A 23205-nucleotide genomic window follows, 5' to 3' on the forward strand; every position below is an offset into this window, starting at 1 on the left:
GTGTGGGGGGGGTGTGCGCTGGGGGACAGGCGGTGTGGGGGGGGTGTGCGCTGGGGGACAGGCGGGATGGGGGGGCGAGCTGGGACAGGCGGGATGGGGGGCGAGCTGGGACAGGCGGGGTGGGGGTGAGCTGGGACAGGCGGGGTGGGGGTGAGCTGGGACAGGCGGGGTGGGGGGCGAGCTGGGACAGGCGGGGTGGGGGGTGTGCGCTGGGGGACAGGTGGGGTGGGGGGTGTGCGCTGGGGGACAGGCGGGGTGGGGGGTGAGCTGGGACAGGCGGGATGGGGGGCGAGCTGGGACAGGCGGTGTGGGGGCGAGCTGGGACAGGCGGGATGGGGGGGCGAGCTGGGACAGGCGGTGTGGGGGTGAGCTGGGACAGGCGGGATGGGGGGCGAGCTGGGACAGGCGGTGTGGGGGTGAGCTGGGACAGGCGGGGTGGGGGGTGTGCGCTGGGGGACAGGCGGGGTGGGGGTTGTGCGCTGGGGGACAGGCGGGGTGGGGGGTGAGCTGGGACAGGCGGGATGGGGGGGCGAGCTGGGACAGGCGGGATGGGGGGCGAGCTGGGACAGGCGGGATGGGGGGCGAGCTGGGACAGGCGGGATGGGGGGTTGAGCTGGGACAGGCGGGATGGGGGGGCGAGCTGGGACAGACGGGATGGGGGGCGAGCTGGGACAGGCGGGATGGGGGGCGAGCTGGGACAGGCGGGATGGGGGGCGAGCTGGGACAGGCGGGATGGGGGGGTGAGCTGGGACAGGCGGGATGGGGGGTTGAGCTGGGACAGGCGGGATGGGGGGCGAGCTGGGACAGACAGACGGGGATAGAAATAAAGGATCAGCTCAAGAGTAAGGAAACGATCAATGGTCTGTGGACCGAATGGTGAAGCGAAGGAAAAATGGCCAGAGGGAAAGATTGATAGAAGGGAGCAGACGAGAGTGTTCCAGCTCCCAGTGGGACTCCGATGGCAGGCACAGTGTGAACAATTCCCGGGAATGTACAGGAATTATTTAGAACAATCTGTGTGCGTGTCCCTCTCTGTAGGTTGTCAGTTTGCTGGCAAGGAGTATCCCAATGGTGCAGACTTCCCACATCCCATTAACAAGTGTAAGGAGTGTCATTGCATTGTGAGTATGGGGAGAATATTGATCCTGGTCGACAGAGGTAAAAACCTCAACTAATTTGATCACGACGGCGCACCAGTCTGTTTATTATTTAACTCCCCTCCCTCACATCTTTCACTCCATCTCTTTCTCTCCTTTTCCAATCCATCAGTCTCTCTCTCTGTCTGTGTCTGTTTCTCTCTGTCCCCCTCCCTCCCTCTCTCTCTCTGTGTCCCCCCCTCCTCCCTCTCTCTCTCTCTCTCTCTCTCTCTCTCTCCTTCCCCCCCTCTCTCTCTCTCCTTCCCCCCCCCTCTCTCTCTCCTTCCCCCCCCCCTCCCCGTCTCTCTCTCTCTCTCTCTCTCTCTACAGTCTCTGAATCTCTTGTTTTTTTCAAATATCTCAATCAGTTCTCTCTGTACAGAACGGGAACGTGCAATGTCTGTCCAGGAGATGTCCCCCTATCACTTGCAGTGAGCCATTCCTCATACCTGGAGAATGTTGTCCTCAGTGTCCAGGTGGGTGTGAGCTTCTCTTCAAATGTTGCAAGGAATGTTACACTGAGGGACGTGGAGTCCATCAGCGAGGGGCTATACTGAGGGATATAGGGTATATCAACAAGTTACATGGAGTCTGGGGTATATCAAGGAGTTGTACTGAGGGGTGTGGGATGTATTGGGTCAGACTGAGGGTGTGGGGGTGTATTTGAGAGTTTCTCTTACAGGTTTGGGGTTTTGTTTATGGGGAGAATTTAGCCTTATCTCCAATGTTACAAAGCTATGCACCATGTATTGGTGTTATGATGAAAGGTGTATGATATATTGATAATTTGTGAAGGTTATGGGATATCTCAGTGTTATGGTGGAGTATGCTGGATTAAAGAGAAACTAGGAGTAGGCCATTCACCCCTTCAAGCCTGCCACCATTCAGTATGAAGATGGGTGATCCTCTAGCTCATTGCCATATTTCCAATTTCTACCCCTTTATGCCTTTTAAATATAAACATTTATTGATCTTTTCCGTGAATATGAATCATAGAATCCCTACAGTGTGGAAACAGGCCACTAGGCCCAACGAGTCCACACCAACCCTCTGAAGAGTAACCCACCCAGCCCCATTCTCGATCCTGTTATCCTCCTTTTACCCCTAACTACTCACCTAACCTACACATCCTTGAACACTATGTACAGTGTCTTGACCTCCACAGCCTTCTGTGGTCAAGAATTCCACAGGTTCACTGTCCCTTGAGTGAAGAAATCTTTCCTCATCTCAATCCCAAATGGCTTACCCTGCATCCAGCGACTGACCCCCTGGGTCTAGACTCCTACACTAGGGGAAAGCAGTGTCTGTGCAGCCACTCTGACCAGAATATGATACATTTCAATCCAATCCCCTCATAATCTTCTAAACTCCAGTAAATATAGGCCGAGTGGATCTCATTTCCCCTCAGAGCACAGTCCTGACATCCCTGGTATCAGGCGAAAGTGAGGACTGCAGATGCTGGAGATTAGAGTCGAGAGTGTGGTGCTGGAAAAGCACAGTAAGTCATGCAGCATCTGAGGAGCAGGAGAGTCGATGTTTCGGACAAACCTGACCCCCACTGTGCTTTTCCAGTGCCACACACTCTCGATCCCTGCTATCAGACTTAGTGACTCTTTGTGGCACTCATTCTGTGGCAACTATATCCTTCCTTAGACAGAGAGACCAAAACTGCATGCAGTATTCCACCTTAAAACCTGCAGTATGACATCCCTACTTCAGAACTCAAATCCACTTGCAATGAAAGCAGATCTACCATATTCCTCATTACTTGCTGCACCTACCTGCCTACTTTCATTGACCAGTGTACAAGGGCATTGATCCCTTTGTACATCCACATTCCCCAATCTATCCCCATTCAACTAATATCCTATTGCTCTGTCTTTCATAGCAATATCTATAACTTCACATTTAATCACATTGCATGACAGTTGCCATGTGATTATCCAATCCCTGAACGTGTCTAACTCAGACTAACACTGCCTCACTGTCCTGTTCGAAATTCACAATCCAGCCCAGTTTGATTTCATCAGCAAACTTCAAACTTTGGTTCCCTCATCCACGTCATTAATGAGGATGTTATGATAGGACTTGGACTATGTGGTTATTATGCAGATGGGAGTGGGTGATATTGATGTTATAGTGAAGGGTGCGGGGTCTGTGTGTGTTACGATGAGGGATGCGAGTCTGTGTGTGTTACAGTGTAGGGTGTGGGGTCTGTGTGTGTTACAGTGTAGGGTACGGAGTCTGTATCTGTTACAGTGTAGGGTGTGGGGTCTGTGACTGTTACAGTGTAGGGTGTGGGGTCTGTGACTGTTACAGTGTAGGGTGCGGGTTCTGTGTCTGTTACAGTGTACGGTGTGGGGTCTGTGTCTGTTACAGTGTAGGGTGTGGGGTCTGTGTCTGTTACAGTGTAGGGTACGGAGTCTGTATCTGTTACAGTGTAGGGTGTGGGGTCTGTGTGTGTTACAGTGTAGGGTGTGGGGTCTGTGACTGTTACAGTGTAGGATGCGGGGTCTGTGACTGTTACAGTGTAGGGTGTGGGGTCTGTGACTGTTACAGTGTAGGGTGCGGAGTCTGTGTGTGTTACAGTGTAGGGTGTGGGGTCTGTGTGTGTTACAGTGAATGGTGTGGGGTTTGTATTTTAGTTTGAAATTGACTTTAGTCATGTGTTAACGTCTGGTTGTTCTTGCTCCAGCTCCCCCGAGTGAATGCCATTACAATGGCCTTCTTTACCAACACATGCAGCGTTTCTATGACCCCTCCGATGCCTGCCGTTCCTGTATATGTAACAACGGCACCATCACCTGTCAGAGAAAGCCGTGTGCCCCCCTGCAGTGCTCACATCCCATCCTGCAGGACTGTTGTCGGACCTGTGATGGTAAGTACCATTCACCAAGCAGGAATACATATAGCAGGTACCATTGGATGTTAAGGGGGGCAGTGGGACAGGGCGAGAGGGTTGGGGAGGTGTGTGTATGTGTGTATGTGTGTATGTGTGTGTGGTCTGAGGGTAATGTAACAGAGGTGTTAATCGTTGCTGCCAGTTCCTGATCACTCTGTCACTTGGCTTGTTGCAGGCTGCCTGTTTGATGGGAAGGAGTTTGCCAACGGCGAGCAGTTTGCTGACGTGTCCAACAGCTGTAACGTGTGTGTGTGCAGGGAAGGCAGTGTCTCCTGTGAACGAACCCCGTGCCCCGTGCTGGAGTGTCCTTTCCCCACACAGGGACCTTGCTGCAGAGTCTGTGATGGTATGCACCAGCAACTGAGAGCACGTGGTTTCTCGATTCCCTTTTGATCTCTACTCATCAGCAAAACTGATTTCCATCTCTCAGGGAGATAGGCCGAGGGATCAGATACTGTCCTGTCATGTCCGATGGTTTGGGATTTTCCTCCTGATTCTGGGAGATTTGCCGTCCTTTCTTGTTGGCCTATTTGCTGCTTTGAGGGAGTGATCCGCACGTTGGAAGGAGCTGTTGTGAGAATGATATGAAGAGTAGGAGATGGCTTGTGTGAAGTCTGAAACCTCACATGGACTAGGCACTCTGAATGGGCTGTTTCTGTCATTTAACTACCTGGATATAACTCCACGGGAGGAGGGGTGGGTGATTATGTGAAGTTTTTTTGTTACCTTTCAACAGGGGGGCGGGGGGGTTCTGCTAAAGGATTCCTGATTGTTTTGATGCAGGATTTCTCCCCAGCTTACCCTTGGAGGTGGGGTGATGTTCTGTCATGGGTTGAAGATGTGGCCTCTCCTTGCTGCTGGATCTCCTGATCCCCTTCTCTGTTGTTGTGCTCCAGGGTGTAATTATATGGGAGAGGAGTACCTGAATGGTCAGGAGTTTCCTGGCCCCCTCGACCCCTGCAGTCGCTGTGAGTGTATCAGTGGTTTTGTCAGCTGCTCAAGGAGGCCATGTTACAGTCCAGGCTGCAGTCACCCCATCAACCTCCCAGGACAGTGCTGCCCTGTGTGTGAAGGTAAGGCATGCAGTTTTAGATTAGATTTAGTATGGAAACAGGCCCTTCGGCCCTACAAGTCCACACCAACCCTCTGAAAAGTAACCCACCCAGACCCATTTCCCTCTGACTAATGCACCTTACACTGTGGGCAATTCAGCATGACCAATTCAATTGACCTGCACATCTTTGGATTGTGGGAGGAAACACAGGAGAATGTGCAAGCTCCACACAGACAGTCGCCCAAGGTTGGAATTCCCTGGCACTGTGAAGCAGCAGTGCTAACCACCGAGCCACTCCCAGTTAGAATGGCTAACTCCGTGTGCACTATAGGACAGATAGCAAAATACCAGTCAGTGTACAGATATCTCTCTGAGACAAAAAGGGACTGAGAGACAGCAGTCCGTGTACAGCGATTGGAGAATCCTCTTCATGCTGAGAGTGGTGAAAATGTGGGATTGGCTCCTGCAGAAAGTAGCTATTGGGATTGACATTGCCGGATTTAAAGGGACTCGAGATGTTTTTATGGTTTAGAAAGTGAAGGATGTATAGTGAATAATGTTATGTATAAACTCTGCTATAGGCTGTTATGACTGTTCTGGGAGTGTGGTTCTCTGTGCTAATCTGATAGTTTCTATACTGTAAACTGATTATGTCAATTAGAAGCGATCTGTTCTTCTATAGGCTGTTACTATGGCGGTGTTACTATCGGTAACGGACAGACATTCGCTGATCCCACTGACACATGCTCACAATGTTCCTGCCGGGTGAGTAACTACATCACGGTGTCTGGGAGCAAGTGAGCTCCACATTCGGGATCAATCACCCATTCCCCTTGGCCGAGGGACACAGTGACCATTTCTATCCTTCAGCCTTCCTTCTTCGCTCATTCAACTTCCCTCCACCACTCTTCTGCACTGTCCCCTCCAGTAACCCTCACTCTACTCTGCCCGCTACCTCCACACTCCCCACCTCCCACATTCCCCCCCCCCCCCCACCATCCCTTTCCCCTCCCCATCTTGTTGCTGCAGTGTACCAGCTGCTCTCTGTGCTGACCTGTGCTGTGTGTTGTGTTACAGAGCGGCTCAGTGCACTGTGTGAGGGCATTGTGTGCCCCTGCTCCGTGCTCCCATCCCATCATTGGACGCTGTGACTGTCCCCAGTGTGATGGTGAGTGAAAGCCTCCAGCATTGTCTCTTGCTCTGCACTTGCACGCTTAAACCCCAATCCCATTCCAACAATCTGACCCAGACAACAGGTCAAAGCTGGAGGACCGAGAAAGGGAGAGACAGCGAGAGAGGTGCTGGAGGATGGAGGGACAGAGAGTATGCCTGAGAGAGAGGATCACACAGGGAAAGAGTGAGAGGTGGGACTGCCTTGCGGGGAGGGGGGTGGAGGGGGGAGGTGGGGAGGTAGGGGGGACTGCCCCAGTCAGGATGGAGTGTGCATTGCGACTACCCAGGGGGGACGTGAGAGTGGGGAATGTGCGGGAGAGAGAGAGTTAGGACTCTGCTGGGTGGGTGTGGAAAATGACCAAGCTGAGAGACAGTGCAAAATGGCCCAGTCGATAATTAGATTTGAGTTGTGTATAATCCGTAGAGATTGCAGAATGGATAGATGTTCCCACTTGGAATAGGGGATAGGGAATGATCAAAGTGAAGGACCCACTGTCCTAGTAGGTATTACCAAGAGAAGAATACACCTGGATGTGCTCTCTGTGCTGTCCAATTAAACAGTAAGGCACATTTCAGACTGTACAAACTCTGTGTTCACATTAGGCCCCAGCAGACTCAGACAGTCATTCTCAAGCTGCAGCCATGATGTGGATATGACATTGGCAAATGGACAGCAGTGGGGAGTGGCTATTAGTCTACAAAACCTGTAGACCTGATTGAAGTCGACAAAATCCTGAGATGTATATACAGGATGGATAGCCAGAAGCTTTTTCCCAGAGTGGGGGACTCAATTACTAGGGGTCATGTGTTCAAAGTGAGAGGGGAAAAGCTTAGGGGAGATATCCGTGGAAAGTTCTTTATGCAGATGCTGGTGGGGGCCTGGAAGGCATTGCCAGCAGAGGTGGTAGAGGCAGGCATGATAGCGCCATTTAAGATGTACCTAGACAGATACCTGAATGGGCAGGGAGCAGAGGGATACAGATCCTTAGAAAATAGGCGACAGGTTTAGATCGAGAATCTGGATCGGCACAGGCTTGAAGGGCTGAAGGGCCTGTTCCCTTGCTGTAATTTGCTTTGTTCTCGTCAGACTGGCAGGAAGTTGTTCCTAAGGGCCTGAATGAGGTCTCTTAATTTTGTGTGATCTATTAATACCCGGATCTGCGTGTACAGTGCATGGTATCAAAGTGTGCAAGTGATACAGAACACGGAAAGGTTGTAGAGACAAGGTGGAAGAATTCAAAAGGTCATTGACTAGTCATTTGGGAAGACACATGATGGATGCATTTTAATATAAAGCCTTAAATGCATTGTAAAGTGATACAGTTTGATAGGATCATATGACAAGACAGTATAAATAAATGGCCCAAGTCTGTGAGGCTGTTATAAAAGCATAAGAGATCCTTAGCTATATAAACAGTGGTATAGATACAAATGTGAAGAGATTATACAAAACCTTTATCAATCACTGCTCTGGTCCCAGCTGGAGAATATAGAGTTCAATTCAATGCATCCCATATTGCCAAGATGGAGTGGGTGTCGGAAATTTCCAGAGAGGCACTAAAGATCCGAGTTTTCAGACATGTAAAAAAGGGTAGAGAAACTTGAGCTTATTTTCCTTCAACCATAAGATGTTGTGGGAGATTTCACAAAGCATTAAAAAAAATGAAGCTTTGATTGAGTAAATAAGGAACTGGTTGTAGCGACGGAAGGGCTGGTAACCAAACTGGAAGAAATCTCAAAAGAACCAGAAGAGAGAATTTGTTTCAACATTGAGTTGTTGAGACTGCTAAAGACAAGCCGTACTGGTTAGTGGAAGCAGATTCGATAATAGGGGAGGTGATGGCCTTGTGGGATTACAAGGAATGTTCCGGAGATCTGGGTTCAAATCTCACCATGGTAGGTGGTGGAGGTTGATTTCAATAAAAATCTGGAATTAAGAGTCTAATGATGACCATGAATCCATTGTCAGTTGTCGGGAAAAACTCATGTGATTCACTAATATTCTTTAAGGAAGCGAACTGCCTTCCTGACCTGGTCTGGCCTACTTGGACTCCAGACCAATGGCAATATGGTTGATGTGTAACTGCCCTCTGGATGGGCAATAAATGCCTGCCTAGCCAGTGATGCCCTCTTCCCATGAATACATACTTTAAATCTTCAAAAGGGAATGGGATAAATATTTTGTGGGAAAATGAGTGGTTAGATGACAGCCAAGTAGGTTCTCAGAAGGTTTTTCTAGTTCAGGCCTTACTTAAGGACTTGAGCGCATTGAGTCATAAGAGATGTACAGCACAGAAACAGACCCTTCAGTCCAACTCATCCATTCCGGCCAGAAAGCCCAATCTGGCCTGTTCCCCTTCGCCAGCATTTCACTCATATCCCACTAAACCCTTCCTATTCAGGTACCCTTCCAGATGCCTTTTAAATGTTGTAATTGTATCAGCCTCCACCACCTCCTCTGGCATAATGAATGCTGGCTCCCATCAAGGCACTGAAGTAAAATAAACAGTGCAGCAAATATTCAGCAAGTCAGATCAGTGGGAGTGAGAAACCGGTAACATTTCAATGAGAGGTGTTACCCTTCCAGAAGGACAGGACAGAGAGAGAGAGAGAGAGTGCTGGAGGTGCTGTCTTTTGGGTGAAACATTAAAACAAGTCTCCATCTTGCCTCTGTGGGGCACAATAAAAGACACAATCCAAAGAAGAGCAAGAGTGGAACGAACATACAAGTAGCTGGGAAAACTCAGCAGGTCTGGCAACATCTGTGGAGAGAGAGCAAAGGGAACAGTTTAGGTCTAATGACCCTTCTTCAAAACCAAGCGGTCTGTCCACTACTAACAGAACTGTAACACCGTAACTTCTTCACATTTGTATCTATACCACTGTTAATATTGCTAAAGATCCGTTATACTGTTATAACAGCCTCCATTATTCTCACCCTACTGTCTGTGGGACAGCACAATAATTTTCACAAATTGCCTGGAATGTTTCCAGGGTTACAGCACTGACCACACTTCCAAATACATCATTGGCTGGGAGACTCTGGGGGATATACTGAGGGCATGGGAGGTACTGTCAAAATGCAGATTGAATGCACGCACTAGTGGGAAGTGGGAGGTTGTTTTGGTACAGCTGGTCAGAGCTTTGGTATGACTGTGCCTGGTGGAACTCTATCCAGTTCTGGCTGCTCCATCTGAGAACGTGGATCCTAACTTTGGAAAGGGAGCACTGCAGGTTCACCAAAATGTTGACATTGAGGTTGATGATGGAGAGAGATTGTACTCCCTGGAATATAGGATGTCAAGAAATGATTTGATGGACATTTTTGAAAGGAATCGATAGAGTAGTTAAGTGAGAACCATTTTGCTGGGTGGGGGAGCGTTTGGATTTGAATACAGTGCGGTGCTGAGTAAGGGACTGTCCATCCGAAGGGCTGGTTTTCCAACTCCACACTGCCCTGCCATTCTCGCAGCTAGCAGACTTCCTTCAATGAGTTAGCTCATTCCCTATCGTTCCGCAGGCTGTCACTTCCAAGGTGAAGATTATGCGGAAGGAGCAACGTTCCCATCTCCGAAAGGAAAGTGTGAGGAGTGCCGGTGCCAGGTAAGGTCCTCCTGGCTCGGTTGGGGGGTGGGGGGGGAAGAAAACCTGCTGGGTTAAACTTTGGTCCCAGAATTCCGGACCGCTGCAATAACCTTTGGGGCTGTATGTGCCAGGAACTGAGTTTCTGGAAATAAGCGTTGAGCAACTACTGCTGGGTGTTAGCTACAGCTCGGCCATAACAGCTCGTCTCGGAGTCATGAGATCATCAGTTCAAGTCCCCCTCCGGAATCCGGAACATTTAATCCGGGCTTACTCTCGTGTGGCAGTACTGAGGAGGCACTGACCCACCAAATGGCAATGGGACACTGTCACAGCAGGAGGAGGAGACATTAAAGCAAGGTCCCATCCCAGGTTAATGTAAGAGATCCTATTTCACACAAAATTGGTGCCCTCTCATTGGCTGGATCTTCCTGTGCATTAAGTGACTGGCTCACACATTATATCAGTGTCTGCACTCTGAAGTGAACTAATTCATTGAAACCTCTGGAGTTGCAGTGCCAGAGGATGGGTGTCCTTTGAGTGTTCTGGCCCACTGACAGCATGTGAATAGGACACATTGCAGAATGAACACAATGAGCTGATACTTCTCTTTACCGTCTTCGGTTTGTGCCCGTCGTTATCAGATGGCCTGCGTTGATGAATACTGGGCACAGGGATGAATGGTTTGGCACTGAATACAGGGAGAGGTGGGTGGGCACGTGGAATTGTGACAAACAGGGAACCAATACTTCGTTTCTTTTTGTCCACTTCAGAAAGGACAAGTGATCTGTGACGCCAAACGCTGCAAAAAAGCGTCATGTCCCCACCCATCGATCAACATTTGCAGCTGCCCAGTGTGTGATGGCTGTCGTTACGATGAGAGAGATTATAAAAATGGTGAAAGGTTCCCAGACCCGAGTGACAAATGTAACCGCTGTGCCTGTCGGGTAAGAGGTGTTCTCATTGGCTGGGCCCCGTCTGTCCACCGTATATGTGTGAAACAAACAGAAGAACTCTGACTAGCTCCACCCGGTTACCAGGCCTGTCAAACTACACTGAGGAAAGGAGGAATCTGGCACCATTTCCTGGGGTGGGAGCCATGTTCCTGCTCAGCTCCATTTGCTGTGCATGACTGGCTTGTTACACATGGCTGGGCTTGTGGGTGTGCCCCCTTGTGGCGTACTCCCAACTGCAGTGCAGCTTAGAAGGAACATCGGATTGGAGTCACATGGAGGGCAGAGGCATCCTCTCCTACTTGAATGACATTAAGCTGTCACTACAGTCAGTGTACTTTTTTTCTGGAAATTATTCCCTCTTAAATTCACAACTTCTCGTGATCTCACGATCTCTGGGCTCCTCATGCACTGGCTGCATCCTGACTGAATTAAAGTGGAACACAACAGCAGGAGGTAGAAGCTAAGAGTTCAAATAAAATTGAGACTTGTTTCCTCCCCAGTGGCTTCACTTGTCCCCTCCTCCATGTGTGACTATCCCCACACTTCAATTACTCAATTCATTTGGGAATGAATAACTTTGAACATTGCTGAAGTTAAACACAAACGTTAATCTGAAACATCTCTGTCAGAGGAAAGTTCAAAGAGAAACCTCAGGCTAGTTGTTGCCGGGAGCTTTGAACTGCGGATCGGAATTGCACAGCAGTACATGAGAAATGCCCTTGAGTGATCCTTCTGAGAATCACAGAGACTGTATCACTACACTACATTTACAGCACAGCAACATGCCATTAACTCTGTATTAACTCTGACGATGATTTGGAGAGGCCAGTGTTGGACTGGGGTGGACAAAGTTAAAAATCACACAACACCAGGTTATAGTCCACCCCCACCAGGTTTAATTGGAAGCACTAATTGTCAACCACCTGATGAAGGAGCGTCACTCTGAAAGCTAGTGTGCTTCCAATTAAACCTGTTGGACTATAACCTGATGTTGTGTGATTTTTAACTCTGGCAGTGTATATGCTGCACATCAATCTCCTCTCACTGGATTTAGTTTCTCTCACACTATCAACAGAACCTGCTATCCCTCGCTCCCATGTGTATTTATCTAGTTCCACTTAAATGTGTTTTTGTTATCCACCTCAGCCACTCCCCTTAGTGATGAGATCCATATTCTAACCACTTTCTGAATAAATAAGTTCTTCCCAGGTTCACAATTAGATTTATTGGTGACTATCTTATTTTTTAAGATGCCAAGTTTTGGACCATTAACAAGCAGAAACATATTCTCCATACTGACCTTGACAAAATCCTGCATATTTTAAACACTTCAATTAAGTCAGGTCCTAAGCCAGACTTTTCTACAGAAGCAAACCTATTCAGTTTGAACTGATAGTTAGAAGCTGAAACTTCTGGTAGAATCTTTGTAAATCATGTTTATACTTTGTCCATTGCTTCTGCATACTATATGCAAGACTGAGACCAGGATTGTCCACAGTATTCCAAATGCAGCCTAGCCAAGATCTGGGGCAAGCTCTACATAGCTACTCTCCGTGTTATTCATCTTGAAATGACCTTCATCTGGCTCCAACAAACGGTGGCTACTGTTCATGTAATTCTCATATTTGTCCCTCACCAGAGGCCTATCCAATGGGTTATTAACCCCAGGGGTAACTGGCTGTGAGCCTGTCCCTACAATTCTCCACACATTGCTGAGCTCAGAGGAGGGAGAACAACTGCACACATCCCTTAGACAGAGGGAGGCCGCACGGAGACAGCATAGTTACAGAGCTAGTAGGATGCCATTCTGGCCATCATATCTGTACTGGCTCTCGGTCTAAACTCCAACCTAATCATTCTAAACCACTTCATTGTGTGTAGGCCTCCTTACAAATTGGGTCTCCTTACTGGGCAGTCAATTTGACCGGTCTGACCAATTGACAAAGTGAATTCTTGGAAGTTGCTTGTGGGAGAACTCACCTTATCCTCTCCCTTTCCCCTTCGATCCCCCATCCCTTACCTCTGCAGTTGTCCTTTCACCCTCCCCATATCCTTTCATCTCTCCCCGACCTTTCCCCTCCCACCCACCTCACACACCCCATCCTTCCCCCATCCCCCCGTCCTTCCCCCATCTCCCCATCCTTCCCCCATCCCCCCATCATTCCCCTTCCCCCTTTCCCCCCCCCCATCCTTCTCCTTCCCCCCATCCTTCCCCTTCTCCCCATCCTTTCCCCCTCCCCCATCCTTTCATCTTCCCCCCCATCCTTTCCCCCTCCCCTCCCCCTTGTCCTTTCCACACCCCCTCCCCTGTCCTGCCCCCTTGGTCCCTGTCCTTGCTCTTCGCCCCCGTCCTTCCCGTCCTTCCCACCCTCCGCCCGTCCTTCCCCCTTTGTCCCCGTCCTTCCTCTTCGACCCTGTCCTCCCCCTGTCCTTCCCCCTGTGCCCCGTCCTTTCCCCCTCCTCTGTCTTTTCCCATCCCCCCCATCTTTTCCCCTTTCCCCACTGTCCTTTCCCACCCCCTGTCCTTCCCCCTTCCCACCTGTCTTTTCCCATCTCCCTGTCTTTTCCCCTTCTCCCACCATCTTTGCCCCCCACCCCTGTCCTATGACCCCGCACCCGCGGTCCTTCCCCCCCCCCCCCCCCCCTTTCCCTTGTTCCGTGCTGAGTCACAGAATGTAAAATGGCTCCCCTTGCCCTTGCTGCTTTTGATATTTTTGTGTTGACCAGTTGTTGACAGCTTCTTATTTTGTGTTATGAGCTTCAGGACTTGAACAGCAGTGCTGGTGTTTTATTGCAGAATGGTCAGGTTACCTGTCAGCCTGTGTCCTGCCCATCCGTCAGTTGTCAAAATCCAGTGACCCCTGTTGGGAAGTGCTGCCCGCAGTGTACTGGCATCTGTCATTACCTGGGACAGGTCTATGAGAGCGGAACCACTTTCAACTCCCCCTCTGACAAGTGCTCAAAGTGCACCTGCCTGGTGAGTATTGGTATCATTAGGAACAGGACAAAACCAACTGAACAATCCCGACCCTGACAGTCCCACAAATCCTCATGTTCCAAACCCCAACTTCATCCCGAAACAGCTTCCCCCCCTCATCCCTCAACTCCAATGATCCAGAGTGGGCTGAGATTCGAAGGGTGGATTGAATTTGTAATGAGGAGACCGTGAGGACTGCAGATGCCAGTCAGAGCAGGTAAAGTATGGCGCTGGGACAAGTCCAGCAGGTCAGGCAGCGTCCGAGAAGCCGGAGAGTCGATGTTTCGGGCAGGACACTTCAACCGAAACGTTGACTCTGCTGCTCCTCAGACGCTGCCCCTTTTCCAGAGTTTGTACTGTGGAAGAGTAAACAGGAACAGAGAGAGAAGAGTAGTTGATGAGGAAAGAACATGAGAACACTCCAGTCTCCTTAATGTCAATGTTTCCCAGTTTCTCACCAGATAAAGAAAATCCTTTGATTTGACTTCCTTGTCAAAGTGGATAATTTCACATTTTTCGGGTTTTATTCCAGCTGTCACATTCATGCCCAAGTTGTTTGCCTCCATCTTTGTTCCCCCCCCCCCCCCCCCCCCCCCCCCCCCCCCCCCCCCCCCCCCTCCACAGCATACTTTGTATCATCAGCAAACTTGGCAATGTCCATTTGGTCCCTTCTCGAGATCACTGGTATCACTTGAAAATGTCTGACCCTTGAGTAGACAGAGACTGAGAGATGAGCTGGATTTGACAGGGAAGACAGTAAAGTATGGAGAGTGTGTGTGTGTGTGTGTGTGTGTGTGTGTGTGGTTTTGACATTAGGGAGGGAGTTCCCAGATGTTGACTTGCTGTAGGAACAGTGATATAGCTGCAACTCAGGTTGGTGTGTGGCTTGGAGAGGAAGTTGTGGAGTATGATGATTGAATGGCAGTGTGGGAGGGAGGAGCCAGGATGAGGATTGGGGGCCCCTGTTCTGTCCTTTTTACTGTTCACGATGCTGCTGTGCCCTCAGGCTGAGATGGTGACCTGCTGGAAGAGACCGTGCTCCAAACAGTGCACCCACCCAGTTGTCAGCTCGGCCTGTTGTCCTGAGTGCGATGGCTGTTCCTTCGAGGGCATGGAGTACGAAAACCGAGAAACCTTCTTCCCTCCATCCAACCGGTGTAAACGCTGCAGCTGCCTCGATGGCAGTGTGTTGTGCTTGGACATTGTTTGTCCACAGGTGACCTGTTCGGAGCCCATGACAAAAGCAAAGGCATGCTGCCCAGAGTGCCCAGGTAGGTACCACCCTTCAATAGGACAGGAACAAGTCTCTGGGAATGGGCATGTGTGCACATGTTTGTCAAATGTAAACCAGGCACAAAGCAGACCAGCATTTCAGTGGGACACCCTACCCCTCAATTCATGCAGCAATCGGCCCCTTTATTAAATTCAAGGCCTTTGGATGAAGGCTGTATATTGGAACAAAATCAGACATTGCTGGCAGAACTCAGCAAGTCTGGCTGCATCTATGAGGGGAAAGCCGAGTTGACGGTTTGAGTCCGTTGACTCTTGAGGTTGGTCTGTGGCCAGTGAGGTGTGTGTGGATCCTGTTCTGGTCCCTGTCTGACTATGGTGTCTCTCCTTTTACAGTCTGTATCCATCGCGGTAAACAGTACGAAGGAGGATCACACTGGGTTTCAGCAGTGAACCCCTGCCACACATGTACATGTACGGTAAGCCACTGAACTAACTTTGGCCATTAAGACTGGGTCTCCAGATTGGCGATGGGTTCGCAGGCTGGGACAGCAGTCAGGGATGTGATAATGTGAGGCTTGCTGCGTTGGGAGGGATCAGACACAGGCTGAGTTGGATCAGTGAGGATGTCTCTCCCTAGAACCTTACAGACCCAAGCTCTAGCCCAGGGACATAAGACAAAGAACTGTGGGTGCTGGAGATATGAAACAGAAACAAATCGCTGGCGAAACTCAGCAGGTCTGGCAGCATCTGTGGAGAGAAAGCAGATGAGTCCAGTTCAGAACCGTTCTAAAGAAGGGTCACTGGACTCGACACATTAACCCCGTTTTCTCCCCACAGATGTTGCCAGATCTACTGAGTTTCACCAGCAGTTTCTGTTTTTGTTTCAGATCTCCAGCATCTGCAGTTTGTTGTTTTATTCCCTGCTGCCTTGGTGGATATTGGTGTTCCCTTGTCATTGTCTGGGCTGGCCAGTGTGGGGCTGGAGTGGGGAAGGCGATTTCTCTACAAGCAGCGACACGTCTGCAGCACCAGCAGGAAAGAGAAGTGCATTAGCATCGGACCGGGAGTAGGCATTTGGACCTGGGTCTTAGGAGATTCTTGCGTTGCTGCAGATTAAAACAAACAAGATGTTTCTAATCAGCCTGTTCAGAAATGTCACTAAACTGCTCTGGAGCAGGGGGACTTAAACCCTGGACTCCTGGCCTAGAAGTAGGGACACTACCATTGTGTCACAGGAGCCTTTGAAAAGCAAACCTTAACAGTAGGCCTCTTGTCTTGAAGAGAGGCTCATTGATGACCAGAAGAGCACTGAGTGTGGTCACATCCCCACTTGGGGTCGCTGTATGGTTTAACTTAAAAGAAATCACACAACACCAGGTTATAGTCCAACAGGTTTAATTGGAAGCAGTAGCTTATCCATAACCACCTGATGAAGGAGCAGTGCCACGAAAGCTAGTGTGCTTCCAATTAAACCTGTTGGACGATAACCTGGTGTTGTGTGATTTTTAACTTTGTACACCCCAGTCCAACACCGGCATCTCCAAATCGTGGCTGTGTGGCTTGGTCTTGCTAAGTTACTGCAAATAACTAAGGTTTTAATTCACTGTTGGAGAGTTGGATGTTCCTACTCTTGTTTAATTCTGATCTTCTCACACTCCACTGGATGCTTTATTTTAAGCATTTCTACAGCTCTGCTGCAGACATTCGGGAGTTTATGGCTGTTGCACTTTACCGAAAGAAATTGAGAACTTGTGCAGCTTGCCGATGGCATTCGGTTACAGACTTTAATTGGCTTTGGTGCAGGTTCGTAAGTTCTGAATATTCAAGCAGCTCAATTGGAGTTAAAGGTCTCCTTTTCCCCCTCATCTGGGATCCCATCATGCAACAGGTCATCTGTCCCTGAGACCGTATCGTTTCCTGAAAAAGCTTCTGGAATTTCATCTCAGCCGTGTCACCCATCCCTGTTTCTCCTAGACTTTCTTCAAAGGGAAATGTGAGATCTGTTAAGTCCTCCTGTGGTCTGAGGGAATGGTCTTTCATCAATGGCATCTGACTTCCTGGCATTTTGAAACCTGCTGCAGCTGGTGAATAGCAAAGAAGATCCCAAATGAATAATGAGTCACGTAAATTGGGAATGACTTCATAATAACAGCTGTTTCTCTGCTATTGCAGTCTGCATCTGGCCGCCTTCTTCTCTTGTGGGGTATTCTGCACCTTGAAGCTTCACTGAAGATGGTCAGAGACATTGAGCTTCCAACCACAGCATTGGATCAGGAGTGATGGATAATGCTTGCCCAAGTATCCAATTTAAAAACAGTTTGTTGCCATTAACCGTAACATCTGCAGACCAGATATCAACTCGTGGATCTACTATTTCCTATCGGCAATGAGCCCCTTGACAAGACAGTGTGAAGGTTTGCTTTCCAAGGGCTCCTGTAATTCAGTAGCAGCTGCTGGTTCATAAGACAGTTGGAGGCAGAGGTTGGCTGGGTTTAGATCTCTGTGCTGTGGTTTGAAATCGCCCGTTGTCAAACCAACAACACGCCACCTGGAAACGTACTTCCTTATGGCATTCTGAGCACTTTTGGCTGCACCATGGTTTTCACCAGCCCAGCATGGAAATAGGGCAATGATGGCTATGGCACCCTCTTCCAATTGTGGCTACTGTCATATTGGTGGCCTTTATACTGCAGAGAGGGCTGAGTTGGTGTCAGTGGATCCCAGGAGACTTCTCTGTCCTTTCAGATATATAAAAAAAATCACTTTTGCTTCAGATCTGTGCCCTTTCTGGTGGGCTGCATTGTTTTTGATAATGTTGGACCGGCTTTGGATGGGAAAATTCTAAATCAGCTTGATCCAGGAAAGCCACAGCAATGCAGCCCAATACAAAGGCCCCACTTAAAGATCTGTGCTGCTAGTTAACTGTGAGGCAGTATGAAGGAATCAATGATCTCCCCAGCTCCTGTCTACACCAGACTTCTCCACTTAGTATTATAGGATTTAGCCTTGAACCGAAATGGGAGTCTGAAGTGTGGGCTATATTGTATTTTTCCATTTTTTTCTTCCATGCCCTACTTGACAAATGTTGCATCAATGCTGCTGTCAATCACATACAGTACACTTCCTCTGGCATGTTATCAAGGCAGCCTTCTGTTGCTGTGAAGCTTCTCTCTCCCTATCTTTGGGGTTGGATCGCTGGGTTGGCCTCAATTGTCCCCCATCGCCCCTGCTCTCTGACCCTGTGTGCTGCTTGTCATCAGTTCTCCAGGCCTTTTGTTGTCACCATGTGCTAATATGAGATCTGCAATCCTGTGAGTGAACAGCAACAATCTATATCGAGCATAACCATATTCAGACTGTGAGAAGACAGGATATCTTCTCCAGGGCCAGACCAGCCTGAGCTCTAACTCCATCTGACCTGACGTCACAATGACATCGCTCCCTTTGCACAGGGCGAGTAGCTAGATATTGTCAAACCAACCTGCTCAGAGCAGGGGAAGATGGTGGTCACTCAGGTATTCATACCAAAACTCTGATAATCTGAAAAGCTGGGTTTGAGTTCTGTCATGGCAGACGGTGAGGTTTTAATTCAGTAAAAATTGAGAATGAAGAGCCATAGAGTCATAGAGATGTACAGCACGGAAACAGACCCTTCGGTCCAACTCATCCATGCCGACCAGATATCCCAACCCAATCTGGTCCCAACTGCCAGCAGCTGGTCCTTATCCTCCCCATTGCTGATTGTCCACCTGGTTCACCGATCTTCAGGGAAGGAATCTGCTGTCCTTACCTGGTCTGGTCTACATGTGATGCCAGACCCACAGCAATGTGATCGACTTTTCACTGCCTCTCCCTGGGAAATGAGGGATTGCCTAATTTGAGACCATAAGTGCTGGCCTAGCCAGAAAAGTCCACATCCCATGCATTAATACAAATAAATATTTGGAGAGGGTGGGAAATGAAGCCTGGCCTCCGAGCTCAGACACAGGTAGACTAGCACTGCATCACACACCCACACATAGGAGCTATCATTACAAAGAAGGTATAACTAACCCTTTACTCCACAACGTTGGTTAAATGAACACATGATCAGACTTAAACTGAGACAACCTCCTTCAATCAAGTTTCCCCTCTGGAAAACCTATACCATCAGTCATGATGCTAGAAGTTTCCACTTTCCCACCATTGCCAAAACCTTGCAAAGATGATTATCACCCTCCCTGGACATTTGAAATGAATCTCCTTTCCTCACGCTGATTCGTGGAAGTTGTATTAACAAAATGTCAAAGACATCAGATCTCTTTTTAACCTGATGCTGTACAGTGAGGGGTTTCTGCAGTAAATCCAGGGATCCATTCAGGCTCCCCTGAAGAACCCTGTCTCCCTCTCTCCTTCACATTCATGATAGTTCTGTGAGGGACTGTTTGTGTACGGCCCGGTGAGGGACTGTTTGTGTACGGTGCGGGGATGTTTGTGTATGGCCTGGTGAGGGACTGTTTGTGTACGGCCCGGCCCGGTGTGGGACTGTTTGTGTATGGCCCGGTGAGGGACTGTTTGTGTACGGTGCGGGGATGTTTGTGTATGGCCTGGTGAGGGACTGTTTGTGTACGGCCCGGTGAGGGACTGTTTGTGTACGGCCCGGCCCGGTGTGGGACTGTTTGTGTATGGCCCGGTGAGGGACTGTTTGTGTATGGCCCGGTGAGGGACTGTTTGTGTACGGCCCGGTGAGGGACTGTTTGTGTACGGTCCGGTGAGGGACTGTTTGTGTACGGCCCGGTGCGGGGATGTTTGTGAACGGCCCAGTGAGGGTTTGTGTACGGCCCGGTGAGGGATTGTGTATGGCCTGGTGAGGGACTGTCTGTGTACGGCCCAGTGCGGGGCTGTCTGTGTACGGCCCGATGCGGGGCTGTCTGTGTACGGCCCGATGCGGGGCTGTCTGTGTACGGCCCGATGCGGGGCTGTCTGTGTACGGCCCGATGCGGGGCTGTCTGTGTACGGCCCGATGCGGGGCTGTCTGTGTACGGCCCGATGCGGGGCTGTCTGTGTACGGCCCGATGCGGGGCTGTCTGTGTACGGCCCGACCTGGTGAGGGACTGTTTGTGTACGGCCCAGTGCGGGGCTGTCTGTGTACGGCCCGATGCGGGACTGTTTGTGTACGGCCCGACCTGGTGAGGGACTGTTTGTGTACGGCCCGGTGCGGGGATATTTGTGTACGGCCCGATGCGGGACTGTTTGTGTACGGCCCGGTGCGGGGATATTTGTGTACGGCCCGATGCGGGACTGTTTGTGTACGGCCCGGCCCGATGCAGGACTGTTTGTGTACGGCCCGGTGAGGGACTGTTTGTGTACGGCCCTGCGTGGGACTGTTTGTATACAGCCCGATGCGGGACTGTTTGTGTACGGCCCGGTGAGGGACTGTTTGTGTACGGCCCAGCCCTGTGTGGGACTGTCTGTGTACGGCCCGACCTGGTGAGGGACTGTTTGTGTACGGCCCAGTGCGGGGCTGTCTGTGTACGGCCCGATGCGGGACTGTCTGTGTACGGCCCGATGCGGGACTGTTTGTGTACGGCCCGACCTGGTGAGGGACTGTTTGTGTACGGCCCGGTGCGGGGATATTTGTGTACGGCCCGATGCGGGACTGTTTGTGTACGGCCCGGTGCGGGGATATTTGTGTACGGCCCGATGCGGGACTGTTTGTGTACGGCCCGGCCCGATGCAGGACTGTTTGTGTACGGCCAGGCCCGGTGAAGGACTGTTTGTGTACGGCCCGGTGAGGGACTGTTTGTGTACGGCCCTGTGTGGGACTGTTTGTATACAGCCCGATGCAGGACTGTTTGTGTACGGCCCGGTGAGGGACTGTTTGTGTACGGCCCTGCGTGGGACTGTTTGTATACAGCCCGATGCGGGACTGTTTGTGTACGGCCCGGTGAGGGACTGTTTGTGTACGGCCCAGCCCTGTGTGGGACTGTTTGTGTACGGCCCGGCCCGGTGAGGGACTGTTTGTCTACGGCCCGGTGTGGGACTGTTTGTGAAAGGCCCGATGCGAGACTGTATGTGTACGGCCCTGTGTGGGTCTGTTTGTGCGCGGCCCTGTGTGGGTCTGTTTGTGCGCGGCCCGGTGAGGGACTGTTTGTGCGCGGCCCGGTGAGGGACTGTTTGTGCGCGGCCCGGTGGGGGACTGTTTGTGCGCGGCCCGGTGAAGGGACTGTTTGTGTATGGCCCGGCCCGGTGTGGGTCTGTTTGTGCGCGGCCCTGTGTGGGTCTGTTTGTGCGCGGCCCTGTGTGGGTCTGTTTGTGCGCGGCCCTGTGTGGGTCTGTTTGTGCGCGGCCCGGTGAGGGACTGTTTGTGCGCGGCCCGGTGAGGGACTGTTTGTGCGCGGCCCGGTGAAGGGACTGTTTGTGTATGGCCCGGCCCGGTGAGGGACTGTTTGTGTATGGCCCATGTGAGGCTGTATTTCTGCGCAGTGTACCTCAGCGTGGGAGTGTTTATGGACTGTTTGGCACTGGCACTGCTTGGGACTGAGTGCAGACCATGGTAATCCTTGTGATACCAGAATAATGGGTCAGCTCTAATAACAATCTCTGTGTTCGCTGGTCACATCTCCGTACAATTTGAGGTCAGGCAAACACCTTCAGCACTCAACGTTGAAAAGCCACAGCTGAAACCAGTCCTGTCCCCGTGTATGCCCTGGTCTTAATGGTGTCAGCCTCTTATGCCCAGGTTGAGCTTTTATGTCAGGTGTCTCTCACTCTTTCAATTCTCTCTTGTACACTTTTTTTTCTCTCTCTGTCTTTCTCTCTTGCTTTTCCTCTCTCGCTTTCTCTCTCTCTCTTTCTCACTCATTCTCTCACACTGACTTATTCTTTCACACAACCTCACTCTGTCTCACACACTTTCTCACATCTTCTCTTTTACACTCTCACTCTTTCACACTCTCTCAAACACTGTCTCTCACGCACACACTCTCATTCTATCTCACTCAGTCTCTCACTCTCACACACTGTTTGTCTCTCTTTAACACATACACATTCTCTCTCTCTCTCTCACCGTCATTCTCACTATCACACACTGTCTCTCTCTATCTCACTCTCTGTCTCTCACTCTCTTGCACACCGTCTGTCTTTCACACACACTCTCACTTTCTGTCTTTCTCTCTCTACCCCCCCCTTGTCTCTCCCTCTCTCTTCCTATCTCTCTCACTCACATTCTCTCACACTGTCACTCACACAGTCTCTCTCTCACACATACTTTCTATCTCACTCTGATACACACACATTTACATTCTCACTCTCTCTTACACATTCACTCTTTCTCACTCTCACGCATTCTCAATCTCTGTCACACACACACAAAATCTCTCATTCTCTTTCCTTCTCTTTTAGTGTCTCCCCTCTCTTTTATCTCTTTCTCACACACATTCTCTCACACACTCTTTCTCTCTCACATACTCATTCACTTTTACACTCTCTCCCTCTGTTTCCCACTTGCACTGTTTCTCTCTGACACTGTCCATCTGTCTTGCTGACACTGTCTCTATCTGTCACTCTCTCGTGCTCTCTCTCTGTGACGCTCTGTCTCACTGTCTCTGTCTCACTCACTGTCACTACCTCTCACTCTCACTTGGTCTCACACTTTCTCTCTGTCACACACTGTCCATTTTTCTCTCTCACACTCGCACTCTCCGTCTGTCTCACTTCCTACAGGAGGGAGAAGTGACCTGTTTGGAGCCAGAGTGTGATGTCACATGTCAACACCCTGCACAGATTCCAGGCCAGTGCTGTCCTGTTTGTCGGGATTGCTACTTTGAAGGGAATATCTACAGCAACAGGGAAACGTTCAAACCGGACGCCTGCAGGGACTGCTCATGTAACGTAAGGGCTGATTTTTAAATCCCAGTACCTGACAGCGACTGTGCAGTGAACTCTTCTCCCAGTCACAGACCTGCTTCACTAGCCCCACTGTGAGAATTTCTGTCCTTGCTCTGACCCTCTACTCAGTACCCCCTTCCCACAGTGTCCCAGAGGGATGTTAGCAGGTCTGGGAATAAAGAATTTGTCCAGTTCTCAGGCGGGTCACTGGGATACTGACTTGGAGTGAATTTGATGATGTGGACGACGTGGGAGGGATTCCAGTTGTGGGAGGGATTCCAGTTGTGGGAGGGATTCCAGTTGTGGGAGGGATTCCAGTTGTG

The 23205-nt window shown here is 50.2% G+C and overlaps 1 protein-coding gene across 3 annotated transcripts in view; it reads left to right on the top strand.

The window, feature by feature from the left end:
- The window catches only part of kcp (kielin cysteine rich BMP regulator), a 156084-nt gene that overhangs the window by 101481 nt on the left and 31398 nt on the right, over positions 1–23205 (top strand). The window contains exons 28-40 of one of the 3 annotated variants that reach the window (XM_060842765.1): positions 1039–1121; positions 1519–1612; positions 3832–4014; positions 4214–4384; positions 4935–5111; positions 5775–5857; positions 6170–6260; positions 9786–9868; positions 10621–10794; positions 13601–13780; positions 14787–15051; positions 15407–15489; positions 22718–22885. In XM_060842765.1, the coding sequence (XP_060698748.1) occupies positions 1039–1121; positions 1519–1612; positions 3832–4014; positions 4214–4384; positions 4935–5111; positions 5775–5857; positions 6170–6260; positions 9786–9868; positions 10621–10794; positions 13601–13780; positions 14787–15051; positions 15407–15489; positions 22718–22885 (1835 nt within the window). The remainder of the gene's footprint in view (positions 1–1038; positions 1122–1518; positions 1613–3831; positions 4015–4213; positions 4385–4934; positions 5112–5774; positions 5858–6169; positions 6261–9785; positions 9869–10620; positions 10795–13600; positions 13781–14786; positions 15052–15406; positions 15490–22717; positions 22886–23205) is intronic. The other 2 variants (XM_060842766.1, XM_060842767.1) reach the window with 2 other exon arrangements.

The sequence above is a fragment of the Hemiscyllium ocellatum genome, chromosome 23 (genome assembly GCF_020745735.1).
Source record: "Hemiscyllium ocellatum isolate sHemOce1 chromosome 23, sHemOce1.pat.X.cur, whole genome shotgun sequence".
NCBI classification, from domain to species: Eukaryota; Metazoa; Chordata; class Chondrichthyes; order Orectolobiformes; family Hemiscylliidae; genus Hemiscyllium; species Hemiscyllium ocellatum.